The sequence below is a fragment of the Leptonychotes weddellii genome, chromosome 5, assembly GCF_054177405.1.
Source record: "Leptonychotes weddellii isolate Sample4059 chromosome 5, ASM5417740v2, whole genome shotgun sequence".
NCBI lineage: Eukaryota > Metazoa > Chordata > Mammalia > Carnivora > Phocidae > Leptonychotes > Leptonychotes weddellii.
This window is the reverse complement of record NC_138373.1, coordinates 111,821,733-111,835,679: the sequence shown is the minus strand read 5'-3', so window position 1 is coordinate 111,835,679 and position 13,947 is coordinate 111,821,733. Positions and strand designations below refer to the sequence as shown.

Genomic DNA, 13,947 nt, shown 5'->3' with positions numbered 1-13,947 from the left:
TTTTTTTTTTTTTTTAAGATTTTATTTATTTATTCATGAGAGATAGAGAGAGGGAGAGAGAGGCAGAGGCAGAGGGAGAAGCAGGCTCCCCGCGGAGCAGGGAGCCTAATGCGGGACTCGATCCCAGGACTCTGGGATCATGACCTGAGCCGAAGGCAGACGCTTAACCGACTGAGCCACCCAGACGTCCCGAGAAGCTATTATTCTTGATGGATGTTCCGGCTGTTTTTGCTGATGGCTGTTACCAAAGGCTTAGCTTCATGGTCAGAACCATGGTTTTCTAGTATACCAGGAATGAGAGGTTATTAACTCCCTTGGAGCTAGGAATTAAGTTGTCTTTTTTTTTTTTCCTGCTTATTTGGGAGGGCAGTAACCACTTCAGAGAGTCACATGAAACATTGCCTAGGAGGTTACTTAGAAAAGAGAATTTTAGGGGCGCCTGGGTGGCTCAGTCGGTTAAGCGTCTGCTTTCGGCTCAGGTCATGATCCCAGGGTCCTGGGATCGAGCCCCACATCAGGCTCCCTGCTCAGTGGGGAGCCTGCTTCTCCCTCTGCCTGCCGCTCCCCCTGCCTGTGCTCTCTCTCTATCTCTGTCAAATAAATAAATAAAAACTTAAAAAAAAGAAAGAATTTTAATAATCAATAGTTGTATTTGGTCTTCCATAAATGAATTATTTCCATTCCCTCCCCCTACAGCCTTTTTGCTGTCTGCTTCTCAATTATATATGAATCAGCAATATCTCACTTCACCTGATGGCCTTTATAAACTACTTCTTCCTTCTTAGCCAGTGTAATTACTCTCCTTAGCAGTAGTAACACTAGTGTGAACTGTTTAGCCTAAACTGTTCAGGCCTTTATTTCTTTTAAAAACAAAGCAATATAATAATAACCAAAACAACCAAGCCGAATTCTGTATTTGGTCATCTTCTGTGGGCTCTGCGACCTGAGCTTTTGAATCCAGGAGCCTGGGGATCCAGAAATGGCATCTGTGGGCAGGTCTAGATGGGAATCTAGACGTAGCACAGTCATGACCCTGTGAGTCCTTCCCTGTGTACAGAACACTCTTGCATGTGGCTTCATTGTGGCAATAATTTTGAGAAGAGGGCTCCAAGGAGCAGATGTCCTTGCTCAAGGTCCCTGTTCTGGGGGTGTCATGCGATGCCACTTGAAGGCTCTGGATGGGTGGAGGTGGCCATGTGTCCTTGAGGCAGGCAGAGGGATGCTGAAGGGGAAGAAGGGGAAGCATCTCCTCAGATTTTCACAACTGCATCAAGTCCCTTGGGCCCAACAGAAGAAAGAGCTAGCTTTGTCTTGGATCTAATATTAATAATATATCCTGAGTGCTCACTGGGTACCAGACACTGTTAAATACTTTCCATGCTGGGGCACTTAATTCTCATGCTCTGCTATGATCAGAGAGGACTACTATCCCCATTTTAAAGAGAGAAAGTAACTTGCCCAAGAACACACAGCTAGGACCAGTAATTAGGGGGGACCAGGTTTGGACTCGGTCTTTCTAACCATTGTCCCTGTTGTGACGTCTCAGGAGTGTATGGGCAGGGAGGACGTTGGTGAGGAAGGAGTTGACAGCCGTCCCGTACTAGCACAGTAAGTGAATCCTTCAAAGAAGATGTCAGCTGGGACTCTCCTCTGTTGATTGAATTTGTAAATCCTTTTGAAAATGGTTCCATTGCTTGTTCTCTGGGCCTGTGTCCTTCGTGACAGGGCTCACGACTTGAGTATACTTGGAGTATTTGTCTGAATTTAGTAATAGGGACCTGTTCTCTGTGTCATATTATCTGATAAGTGTCCTTGTCAAGATTTTGAGCAGATGATAAGACAGATAACTTGATAATTTAACAGCTGCAATTAAAACCAGGACTTTACTGCTGAAAATCAATTGAGTTTTTAAAAATTTGTGACGTGGAGTATTTCACAAACAGAAAGAAGGAAAACAAGTTTCTTAAGCATATGACGGTGGTACAGAATGAATCATTTGCTCTTTTTAAATAGGTTCTGCTATTGCCGTGGTCTCATGGTCACGTTCATGCCTGGTACTCAGGTCATAGCTTCAAGCTGTGTCTGATACACACATAGGATTTCTGACTTCCAAGTCCTTCAAATTCTGTGTGTACCTGTTTTTACAAGGGGGAGAAATCTAGGTGTTTTGGTACAAATGAAGGTAGACAAAGTCCTAAAATGAATTTAACTAATCACGCGTCTCTCTCTTGAGGCAAATATGCCGTGGTTTTCTAAGAGATGAAAGAATTGGATGTAAACTCTTCATATTGAGGGGACAGTAGCCATTATTCCCATTCGTCCTCCAACAATTCTCCCACCTGAATTTTAATCCTAACTTAAAATTTTTCCAATTCTTTATAGATGACCAGAAATCCCCCCTCACCAACACACATATAACTTGGCAACTCCTAGAATTTAATCCACTAAGTACTGCTCAAGAACTTAGGTTTGTAGAAGTTATGTAGGTTGGCTGAACACTTGGCCATCCACTAGCTGTGATTTAACCTTTAAAAAGAACAACGGTGGTGGCTAACTCACAGCGCTGACAGGAGGCTTGAATGAGTTAATTACTACATGTAAAATGCTAACAACAGTCCCTGGCACATAGTTCATTCTCAACAGATGTGAGATACTATTATTACTCCACATCTCTGGAAGTAGCAGAGTTGATTTCTGTTTTTCGTTCCCTCATTCAGCAAAATTTGTTGAGCACCTGCTGTGTGCTGTGTTCTGGGGAGAGAGCCCATGTTCTTAATTGCTATGCTTTATTGCCTCCAGTTCAATTCCAAGGAAGATCGTTGCCCTCTTTGTAGGCAATTGGAAAATAAGTCACTAAAGATAGGACAGTTTATGGTCCACCAGCATTTTGTTTTTAAGTCTTCAAAATAAGCATCATGCTAAGATAAAGAATGCACATCTTAAAGTCATTCCTCTTGATCTCAGGATAGTGCTGACTTCATGCTGGAGCAGAAGACAAGGAGTGAGTGTAGTTACTGATTCAGCTGCTTAGATTAAATAAAATTATTGAATCTATTAATAGCGTGATGCTCCTCTGCTCAGGGAAACAAAGTGTTTCTCAGTTTACTCTTAGAGGAATTAAAGGTTTCATTTACGTTTTGTAAGCAGATCATTTGCCTTTGAAGAACAAAATAAAATATTTAAGTTGATAGAGGCCGAGCTTTTTAAAGCCAAAGTAAGCTAAGAAGAACCAGGTCTTTCTACTAAAGCTGTGTGGAGTAAGGAATTTGAAAGGATATAAAATATGGGACAAGAATTGTGTGTGTGTGTGTCTGTGTTTTTAAAGGCAGTGGCTTTAAATTAATGTGACTTTAACATCAGAGTAATAATCAGATATCTGACCAAACAGGCTTCCTGGGTTGGGGCTGCTGTCTCCCCATCAGGGCGACATTTCTGACTTTTTGATATTTCATTAGTGTCATTCACAAGCTGTATTCAACCTGAAATGGCAAAGGAAGGCCACCAGTGATTGTTCTGCCACAGTTCGCTGGCTTTGATGAGTCATTGCAGTACAGCCCTCTGAACCAAGTGCCGATAAGAATAGATACACAATAGGAAAATAAAACAACTGAGAGCTGAAGCAGAAATCACTGGGAGCTCAGAAGTATGTCCACGGCTCTGCCGTATTTAGCTGCGTGACCTCATGCACGTCAGAGTCCTCCAGGGCCCCAGGCTGTTCGTGCATAAAAGAAAGTTTCTAAGGTTTCTTGCTGAAGTTAGGTCAACTTCGGAGTTTAATATCCACTGAGAGAGAGAGAGAGAGAGAGAGAGAGAGAGGAGGTAAGGCCCTTTCAGGTGACCATGATTCAGCAGTTATGTAATTACAGTAGCTTTGTTGACCGGTGGACAACAGCAGATGAGTCAGCCTGCCGTGTAGCTATCGGAGACCAGTGATGCTTTTTTTGTTACAAAAAGACCTGACGACAGCCCAAGTTTAGGTGCCAGTGGTCAGGGTGATGCCAAGTTCCAGAAATAGCAGCTAGGATGTTGTACAGAGGACAGTAGGGAGGCGACGGTGGTCACCAATTGGTTTTCCCAGCCAGACCTCACTTCCGCTTTCCGTGGGGAAGCTGTTCCTGTGAGAGGCATGGGGGGTGTATTGTCCCCAGCCGGCCAGCAGCCCACCCCTCACATGTCGCTTGGGAAGTCACTACCAGTGACTGAGAAGAGGCAGGTGGTATTTCAGACCGCCGTTGTCTGCCTGGTTTGGTTCTCCAAGGGTCGATGCGAGAGCCGCAAACCGCTGGATGAAACGTGGACTCAAGACCGGCAGATCTGAACCATCCATCCCTCATCCTCCCTCTGAGCCCTTTCTCCACTCGTTACAGAAGAGGGAGCTTATTCCCATTTCTCTCAGGCCTGGTACTGAGCTCCCCAATCTGCTTATTCTGTGCCTCCCCACACGGTTCAGCTTGGCCCACCACAGACAGTGCAAGTCCCCACGTGTAATAGGAAGAGGTTGGGTTGGGTGGGGGTAGGGGGGGTCTTTCTGCATCCTAGCTGCACCACTTCTTGCTGTGAAACCTGGACTAATTTATTTAGCTCAGGTGGTAAGTGTGGTAGTATTAATAGTCTTCATGCAGGTAGCCACACGGTAACTTAAACCATATGAAATTACATTTTAACTTAAACCATATGAAAATATCTCCTCCTTGAAGGAGAGAGAGTGAAGGTGGGGCAGAAAACTAGGCCTTGATCTCTCCCAGCCCTAACCCTCCATTAGCAAGAGTGTGTCATAAACACCAGAGGCAGATTTGACCTCATAGAGGTCACAAGGATCCCCACCTCTCTGCTCAGGCCCCTAGGACAATGGGTTTCAAACTCTGTAAGCAACAATCAACTTTTTAAAAATCTTACACCAAAGTGTAATACGTAAAAGGAGTAAAAGTAGGCTTTTGTGTATACACATATGCTTAGGTTGAAATTTATAATAAACCCACTAAGGATTATGAAGCAGTTTTGATTAACCCAAAAATTTGAAATAAAGGTGATAATAGATGACAGGTGTGGTCTTTTTCATATAACATATAGATAAGTAATTGTAAATGATAAATTTTTTAAAAAATTTCACCTTCCAATCAAGTGATACCAGTCAATTAAAGAGAAAAGATAGAAGGCATATTATGCCAAAGCTGCCTGAATATATAGACCATGGACATTTCTGTGTTCATGTGTAACAGATGGGAATGAACTTCTAAATTATTGCATTTTTTTCCAAAATGATGTACATTTAAAAAATAAATTTAAAATAAATGTTAAGGGGCACCTGGGTGGCTCAGTCGGTTAAGCGTCTGCCTTCGGCTCAGGTTCAGGTCATGATCTCCAGGTCCTGGGATTGCCCCCCTCCCAGGGCTCCCTGCTCAGCAGGGAGTCTGCTTCTCCTTCTCCCTCTGCTGCTCCCCCCCGGGCTCATGTGTGCTCGCACTCTCTCTCTCTCTCTCGTTCACTCTCTCTCAAATGAATAAATCTTTTAAAAAAAAATGAAGTAAATGTTAAAACATCTGAAATATGTCCATACACTCCCAAGGTTTGGCAGAAGGATGCTCGAAACATACTCCCTTAGATCTTGGGTCACTCGGATCCCTGTTTGCTCTCTGTTTCCTGTTTGGTTGTGGCGAGTGTTCATTGGCTTATGGAAATCTACACAGTTTTCAATACTGAGAGCCATTTGATACAAAAAAATGGTTAAATCTGGATAAGATCTGCAGTCTGATTAACAATTTTTCATCAGTGTCAGTTGCTTGTTGTGATATTCTACTATAGGGATGTCAAATAATACAGTTGGGGGAAGGTGCATGAAACTGCAATGTGTTGCAGTTTACTCTGAGTCTATAATTATTTCAGAATTCAAAAGTAAAAAAAATTATTTGGAAAGGATTATCTTATACTTAGGATTACAATCAGCTTGATAGAGTGGTGTACACATCACACTTACAGAATGGATTCCAGATTTCCAGCTGTCTCACCTTAAAAAAAAAAGCATCTTTTCTTTCCTTGCCACTGAGTTCTGTTCCCCACCCCTCTACATTCCTTCTATTACCTACTGTAACACTGTTGAAGTTTTGAAAAGAAAAGGGGGGGGGGAAATCGGAGGGGAAGATGAACCATGAGAGACGATGGACTCTGAAAAACAAACTGAGGGTTCTAGAGGGGAGGAGGGTGGGGGGATGGGTTAGCCTGGTGATGGGTATTAAAGAGGGCACGTTCTGCATGGAGCACTGGGTGTTAAACGCAAACAGTGAATCATGGAACACTGCATCAAAAACTAATGATGTATGGTGATTAACATAACATAATAAAATAAAATTTAAAAAAGGGTAAAACAAAACAAAACAAACAAAAAAAGAAAACACAGCCAATGGCAAATTAAAGAGAGCTCTCTTGGGAAATCTATTTTAGCTGCTAATTAATTAATTAGAAAATGATGCTGAAACCCAAGAGTTCACCTGCAGTCACCTGATACAGAAAAGGTAGACGAATGATGTGGCATGTTCTTCTAATGCATTCCTATGCTTAAAACAGTAATTAGGTCAAAGCATTATCCACATGTTATAATACCGTATGGTCACATGTCCAAATCAGAGTGCCCTATAGCCTAATGTAATGGTGCAATGTGATGAATTTTATTCTATAGGAGAAAAAATGAAGGATTAAAGATAAAAAGAATATACCTTTGATGCACTCACTTCTCTGTGAGTAAAGTAAAAGTGGGCACGGCGGTAGTGAAATGTGGGTCTCTGTTCTCTTGGATTTTACAGTGTGCTGTAAATTACTGCACTACCTTATTCTTTGATAAGATTGATGGTGGGTTTTGCTCTTTATCACTTGGAGAAATGCAGCAGAATTCCCCCCCAGCCTGCCCATCTGTCTTCATGGTAATTGCCAGAATAGTGATTGTCTCCTGTGTTTTGACCAAAATGGATTGGTGGGGTTGCTCACAGCTGTCAGACACCTGGGAAGGTGAGCCGGGCTTGAAATAGTGCTTTAGGAAATGTTTTAATGTGTGCTAATATAATTCCATTTTAGAAAAATTAGTTTACTCGGGAACATAAAATACCAAGACCACAGGGTCCTGTGCACTAGGTAGGGCTTTAGTTTTGTGCCAGTTGTGGAGAATGCCTAGGCTGACCCTTGAGTCTGAGCTCTGAGCCTTCCAGAAATTTCTGTCTGACCACTCTCCTGGCTTCTTCTGCAGGGTTATCAATGCTGGGAAGAGCACACATAATGAAGACCAAGCCAGCTGTGAGGTCCTCACTGTGAAGAAGAAAGCAGGGGCCATTACCTCAACCCCGAACAGGAACTCGGCTAAGAGACGGTCCTCCCTTCCCAATGGGGAGGGGCTGCAACTGAAGGAGAACTCGGTAAGACCCTCCTTCACCCCCAGTTCTCAGGTGAGAGGCATATGGGCACCCTGGCCCCCCAAGGTGCTAGAGCTGAATCCTGGTCTGTAATGGGAGAGTAAAAAGCAGTGTCCCCAGAGTTAGTGGAGCGGCCCATCTCTACTCACAGTATCACACAGTCAAAGCTGTGTGTAAAGTCAAACACATGTGTGAAGAGCTGGTGTTGATTAGATTCTTAACACTTAGAGTAAATAAAACACCCACATCATATATAGATTCTGTTGAGATACAATATATATATTGTTTGGTGGTTGTGAAGGAGACGGTCTCCGGAAGCCTCTCCTGAGGGATGGAAGGAACTCTAGCCATTGGCTTGCAGCCCTGCCATGACTTTGCCCCCTTCTTCCGCTTGCCTGTCTGTTAGAGTTGTCTAGTGGGAGCCTCTGCCTGATGCTCTTCCAAATTAATCCTTGTTTCAGTTGGCCCAAAGCCCTTGCATCCCGTGGGGCAGCCCTGCAGACTGAATGCCTTGTTGACAAGCCACAAAGCGTTTCTCCTCTCTTCAGTTTCTGGAGAAGAAAGCAGACATCCTCAGAAAGTTCTGAAGAAGCACTCAGAAAAGTATAGGGAGTAATTGGTACTCTGTCCACCAGCAGATTATTTAGCTTACAGAAAAGAAACATTGAATGAGATGATCCAAATGTGACTTTTTATTCTAATAATCTTGAGGATATTTTTGTATATACATTTTTATAGGATTGGAAAGGATCCAGGAATCTTTTCTTAGTGTAAGAAATAGTATCTCATTGCATTTATGCGCAGGGAATAAGAGTACTGATATATTTTGTTCATACTAGTTCAACTTAGAAACACAGTGACGAATGGAGACTCATCAGCTGTACTTGTGTTCAAGGCTGAAGGAAGCATTGACTGGGCTTTTCCCAAAGAGCAGGAGTCAAGGACTCAGATGGGCAGTACAGAATAATAATGGTTAAGTGCACAGACTCTGGAGTAGTAGGTTTCAGAGCAGTCCATCACCATCCATCATCTATCAAACCATTCAATTTTAGGATGGTTATTCTTTGAGCCTTAGTTTCCTAGAAAAAGAAGTAATAGTTACTACTACCAAGTATGGTAGGAAAAGACTGGTTGGAAGTATGAAATCCATTGTCCATGGAAATGTTGAGCCAGTGTCTTAATTTATAAATCCTTGGTAAATGTGAGCAATTATTATCCTAAAGTCAGTCCCACTTTAGGGATTCTCTGTAGATAATGTCCACTGAATTTTGTATGTTTATCCATTTGTAAAGTGAGAGATCACACAATTTTCCTTCATGCCTATTTGACAGAATTGTTTTGAAGATTGAGTTATTAATGGAAAAGGGCTCAGAAAATGTGAGATATTGATGATAATTAGATATGGGTGCTGGTGACTTCATGTTGCTCTTTTCCCTGGTAGTTCTCCCCTGCCACCGGGATATGAAGTGATTTCTGTAAAAATTAGTTAGCATTGACATTTGGCCCAAGGCCAGTTGATGATGTCATTTTTCCTTGTTGCTAAGTTCCTCCTAGAAATGGAGCCAGGAATAACTTTTCAACTTCCTTTCCTTAAGAACAGTGAAACCAGGGGCACCTGGGTGGCTCAGTCAGTTAAGTGTCCGACTCCTGGTTTCAGCTCAGGTCATGATTTCAGGGTTGTTCGATCAAGCCCCGAGTTGGGCTCCCCACTGAGTGTTAGAGCCTGCTTAAGATTCTCCTTCTCCAGGGCGCCTGGGTGGCTCAGTCGGTAAAGCGTCTGCCGTCGGCTCAGGTCATGATCCCAGGGTCCTAGGTTTAAGCCCCGTGTGGGGCTTCCTGCTCAGTGGGGAGCCTGCTTCTCCCTCTACCCCTCATCCCCCCCCCCTCTCAAATTTTTAAAAATCTTAAAAAAAAGATTCTCCCTCTCCCTCTGTCCCTCTCCCACCCCCCTTGTAAATAAATAAATCTTTTTGAAAAAAAGAACAGTGAAACCAGTACCTAAGAACTTTAGGATGGAGCCATGAACCTCGCCTGTGATCGTCTTGAAGCTCTGTGGGGTCCTTGTTCCAGGAGGCAGTGAGGAGGTGCCAAGCAGAGTGGACCCTTCCCGCCCTCCATTTCCTGCTTTAGGCGCAGCCACTTCACTTCTGTCTGCCTTACATGTTAGGCTTTTTATTAGAGTTTAAGGCAGGAGCTGTGCTGCCATTTTTTAACTGTGGGAAATTATACATAACATAAAATTTACCATTTTAACCCAATTTTAGGTACACAGTTTAGTGGCATCAAACACCTTATTACCATTTGCTGCCATCCATCTCCAGAACTTTTTCTGAAATTGAAACTGTACCCATTAAGCCCTGACCCCCATTCCTCCCTACCCCCAGCCCCTGCCAGTTACTATTCTACTTGTTTGTCTATAAATTTGACTACTCTAGTTACCTCATATAAAGTGGAATCATACAATATTTGTCATTTTGTGTCTGGTTTATTTCACTTATAATGTCTTCAAGATTCATCCATGTTGTAGAATGTGTCAAATTTCATTCTTTGTTAAGACTGAATAATATTCCATTGCCATGTGTACACACCATTTTGTTTATCAGTTTGTCCATCAATGGACACTTGCTTCCATCTGTGAATAATATTGGTATAAACATGGATCTACAGATAGCTGTCAGTCCTTGCTTTCAGTTCTTTAGGATTTATGGCCAAAGTGGAATTGCTGGATGATACGGTAATTCTGTTTAATTTTTTGAGGAGCTGCCATACTGTTTTCTACAGCAGCTGCATCATTTTCCATTACGACCAGCAATGCACAGGGTTCCAGTTTTGCCCCATTCTTGCCAACACTTGTTGATTTCTGATGTGTTTTTTTTTTTTAAGTAGCCATCCTAATGGGTGTGAAGTGGTAGCTCATTGTGGTTTTATATTTCCCTAATGATTAGTGATGTTGAGCATCTTTTTATGTGCTTATTGGCCAGATATAGCTTCTTAAGAGAAACATCCGGTGTTCTTTATTCAATATTTATTTATTCTATATTTGAGTCCTTTCCCCATTTTTAAATTAGGCAGTCTGTTATGTTGTTGTTTGCACTACTTTTTAAAAGCTTGAAAACCATGACTTGCTGTGTATCAGAAACTAGATGCTGAGGATTCAGCAGGGAATGAAATTGACAAAAGTCCTTACCTACAGGGAACTTACATCCCTTGAGGGAGACCAACAATTAAAATGTATCCCATGGCAGATACTAAATGCTATTGGAGGAGAACAAAGCAGAGATGCAGGCATATAGGAAGTGTGAGGTGCACGGGTGGTTAGAGAAGGTGCCACTAAGAAGGTGATGTTCGGGCACAGACTGGAAAGTGCAGCTATTTGGAGGGAGAGCTTTCTGACTTTCTAGACAACTGCAAGGACCCTGACGCAGGAAGAGGCCTGGTGTTCTCAAGAATCAGCGAGGAGGCCCCTGTGGTTGGCGCAGAGAGAGTGAAGTCAGGATTGCAAGAGATGTTGTCAGAAAGGCAATGAGAGTGAGGTGAGGCCATCTCGCAGGACCTGGAAGGCTATCATGACTTTGGCTTCTACTCGGAATGAACAATTTGCTAGCAGGGCATGCTGGATATACTGCTTAAAGGAACCCAGTGACTTTTCCCATTTAGAAGACACCCCTTAACTCAAACACAGTAGTGCTTAGAAAGGGGTAGTAACAGTATAGGATGCAGCACAAATCATCTGCAGGGGACAAGGAAGGTGGCTCTGCTCCCCTCCCCCTCTGTGTGTCTGTCCCTTTGCCTACCAGATACGTATTGAGTGCTGAGACTGCCTTGGGGGTGAGATGAACTCAGTACAGTTCCAGTCCTCCTAGAGCTGAGTTGAGGAGGGCGAGAGTCCAGCAGCAGCAGCGATACAGTGGAGTGAGTTTTCAGAGAAAGATCTTAAAAATCCAGGTTGTTTGGAAGCCTAACTCAGATGGGTTACCGGTGGTTTGGGGAACAACAGAGGAGAGGGAATGGGTCAGATTAGGGAATGGTTCCTGGGGAAAGTGACATTTGAGCTGTCATTTAAAAAAGTGAGCTGGGTGGCTCAGTTGGTTATGCATCTGACTCTGGATCTCAGCTCAGATCTTGATCTCAGGATTATGAGTTTGAGCCCCACATCGGGCTCCATGTTCAACAGAGTCGGCTTGTCCCTCTCCCTCTGCTCCTCCCCTTGCTCATGAGCTCTCTCTCTCAAATAATGTTTTAAAAAATTTTTCTTCCTCCTTTCTTGACCTCTTATCGCCAACAACTTAAAGTCAAATATTTCCAGAAAATTTCTTTCATGTATAATTTAATCACCTTCAACTTATTTGGAGATTGAAGAAAACCTAAAATGTCCTGAAGCTTATATATGATGACATTTCTTATATTGAGAGGCAGTTGGGCAGCTGGGTAGCAATAATTTTTTTCTTCCTATGGATAATTATTAATTGGTATAAAGATTTTAAGGCAACTTTAATCCATCCCTCATGCCAACTCATAGAGATTTATTTTATCTTATTAGGACAAGTAATCTTTTTAGTCAAAGGAGTCAATACTTAATCCTCTTATTTTAAAACAAACTTAAAAAAAAATTTGGTGGATAAAATAATATAAACTATGTTCTGCCTCTCCTGATTTCCCTGAGGTATTTACTGAGGGAGTGTTGTTTCCTATAGCACTTGCTAAGTTCTTGACATCAGCACCTTACAAAAAAATCACAAGTTAATTTCAGATTCCATCTACATATAAAAGCAACACATCGGGAGCTAAAGAAGCAATGTTTGTATCTCTTTTAAAACTTAAAAGAGATACAAATAAAAATTTCAAAGTGTTCTGCACTGTAGTAGTTTAGCCTAAAGAAATGCAAGGGATGTGGTTGAATTACTGTGTTCTCCCTTACAAAAATAGTAATAAATCCAGTTTTTTTTTTAAATTAGAATTGAGTGAAATAGTGAAATGAAGAAAATATTTCTTTTTTGAGGAATAAGGAAGAGAAATTTTGAGATCTCTGGTGAAGAGGCTATAAAGTAGAGAAGGGTATTTTCTATGACGAGTTTGGGGTGGAATTTTCCTGTGCCTACATCACACTGGGTGGTTTACGTGCGAGGAGCCGTAATCCCTCAGGCAGGCTGGCAGGAAACAGGTACTCTGTGGCAGTGTGCAAGCCTCCTGACATTCCTGTGCCTCGATGATTTGGGGACATCGGGTGGGTGGCTTTTAGGAAAGAGGGAATCTAAAATGCTGGCATTTCCAAAGGACGCTCTTGGAATTTTCTCTTAGGAAAGATGCTGTAAGCTTGTTGAGGGCAGCACCTTACCCACTAGCCTCCTACCTGCCTCCCACGGAAGGCATTTTAGTTAACCAGATCAAGATTTGTAGGAACTGATCACCACGACTAGGTTTTCTCTGCTTTGGGAGATTTGAAGTAGTCTTTATCTACCATACTGAGGGTCCCCTGTGAGGGAAAACATAACTTTCCCAAAGGCTTTTGCTTTTCATTTCCCAAGGATCTGGTCATTTTAGCAATGAGGTCAAAAGAGGAAAATATTAGGTGACTTCTCTGAGGAGGGAGGAGAAGTTCACTCCTAAGGGCATCTTAGAGCCTTAGTATTAAGAAGCTCTTGTCTTCTAAGTTGTGTAATTGGGAGATAGGACATTGTAGCAATAACCCCCCACATCTGACTGCCTATTTGTAACAGATTGTTTCTGGCTTAAGACTAGACTGTGGATACATGCATTCCAAGTCTCTTTCCTTAGGAGCACCCTTATGTTGTTTAATTTAGTCAAAACACATCAAAGTATGGGGTTTCAGTATCTGTTAGTTCAGTGTCTAATTACAATAACAGGAGATGGCTGTGTCCACATTGTGGCCAGACTCATCAGGGGAGAGGAAAGCTGATTATCTTTCTCCGTGGAGGATAGGACAGTACTATGGGAATTCAAGGCAAGTAGGATCAAATTGGGGCAGGGGGAGAGGTAAAAGGAAAATGAGAAGGGGCTATGTCAGCTCTTTGAACAGAAGATTTGACGTTCGTTTCATTTATTTTCTGTAAGAAGGACTCGTTCACCCCCGAGAGCATTAATGAAGGTTGCTGAGGGTTCCAGCCCTTCTGGAATATTTGGCCCTCATTTGGCGGTCTGCTTCCTGCAATGATGTCAGCTGTAAAAAACAAGGGGAGGAGCCTTTTAGTTTTCTCATGTATTACTCTAAATTTTCCCTCTAGTTAAGTCAAGAAAACATAACCTTTTTATTTATCTCCTTAGATTTTCTGAAGCAGGAGTGCAGTGGTTTCTCTCAAAAACTCTTCTCTCTTGGTTCCAGGAATCGAACTCTTGCCAATGATGAAGAAGGGTGACTTTAGAACCAGGCTAATGTCAGAGTGGTTTTACAGTTCCTGCCTCCATGGGTGTTGGTTTCTCTGAAGACCAGATTTGACTGAGATGTCTGTTGTAGCTGGGAATGCAACTCAAACTTGGTTCCACAACAGATTTTTCCCACTGCAGCACACCTTAAGGCTAAAGGAAAATAAAT

The 13,947-nt window shown here is 42.4% G+C and overlaps 1 protein-coding gene across 3 annotated transcripts in view; it reads left to right on the top strand.

Moving 5' to 3' along the window:
* Positions 1 to 13,947, top strand: part of PPM1H (protein phosphatase, Mg2+/Mn2+ dependent 1H) — a 246,808-nt gene that overhangs the window by 83,096 nt on the left and 149,765 nt on the right. For all 3 annotated transcript variants that reach the window (XM_081821986.1, XM_081821984.1, XM_081821985.1), the window contains exon 2: positions 7,235 to 7,400. In XM_081821986.1, the coding sequence (XP_081678112.1) occupies positions 7,235 to 7,400 (166 nt within the window). The remainder of the gene's footprint in view (positions 1 to 7,234; positions 7,401 to 13,947) is intronic.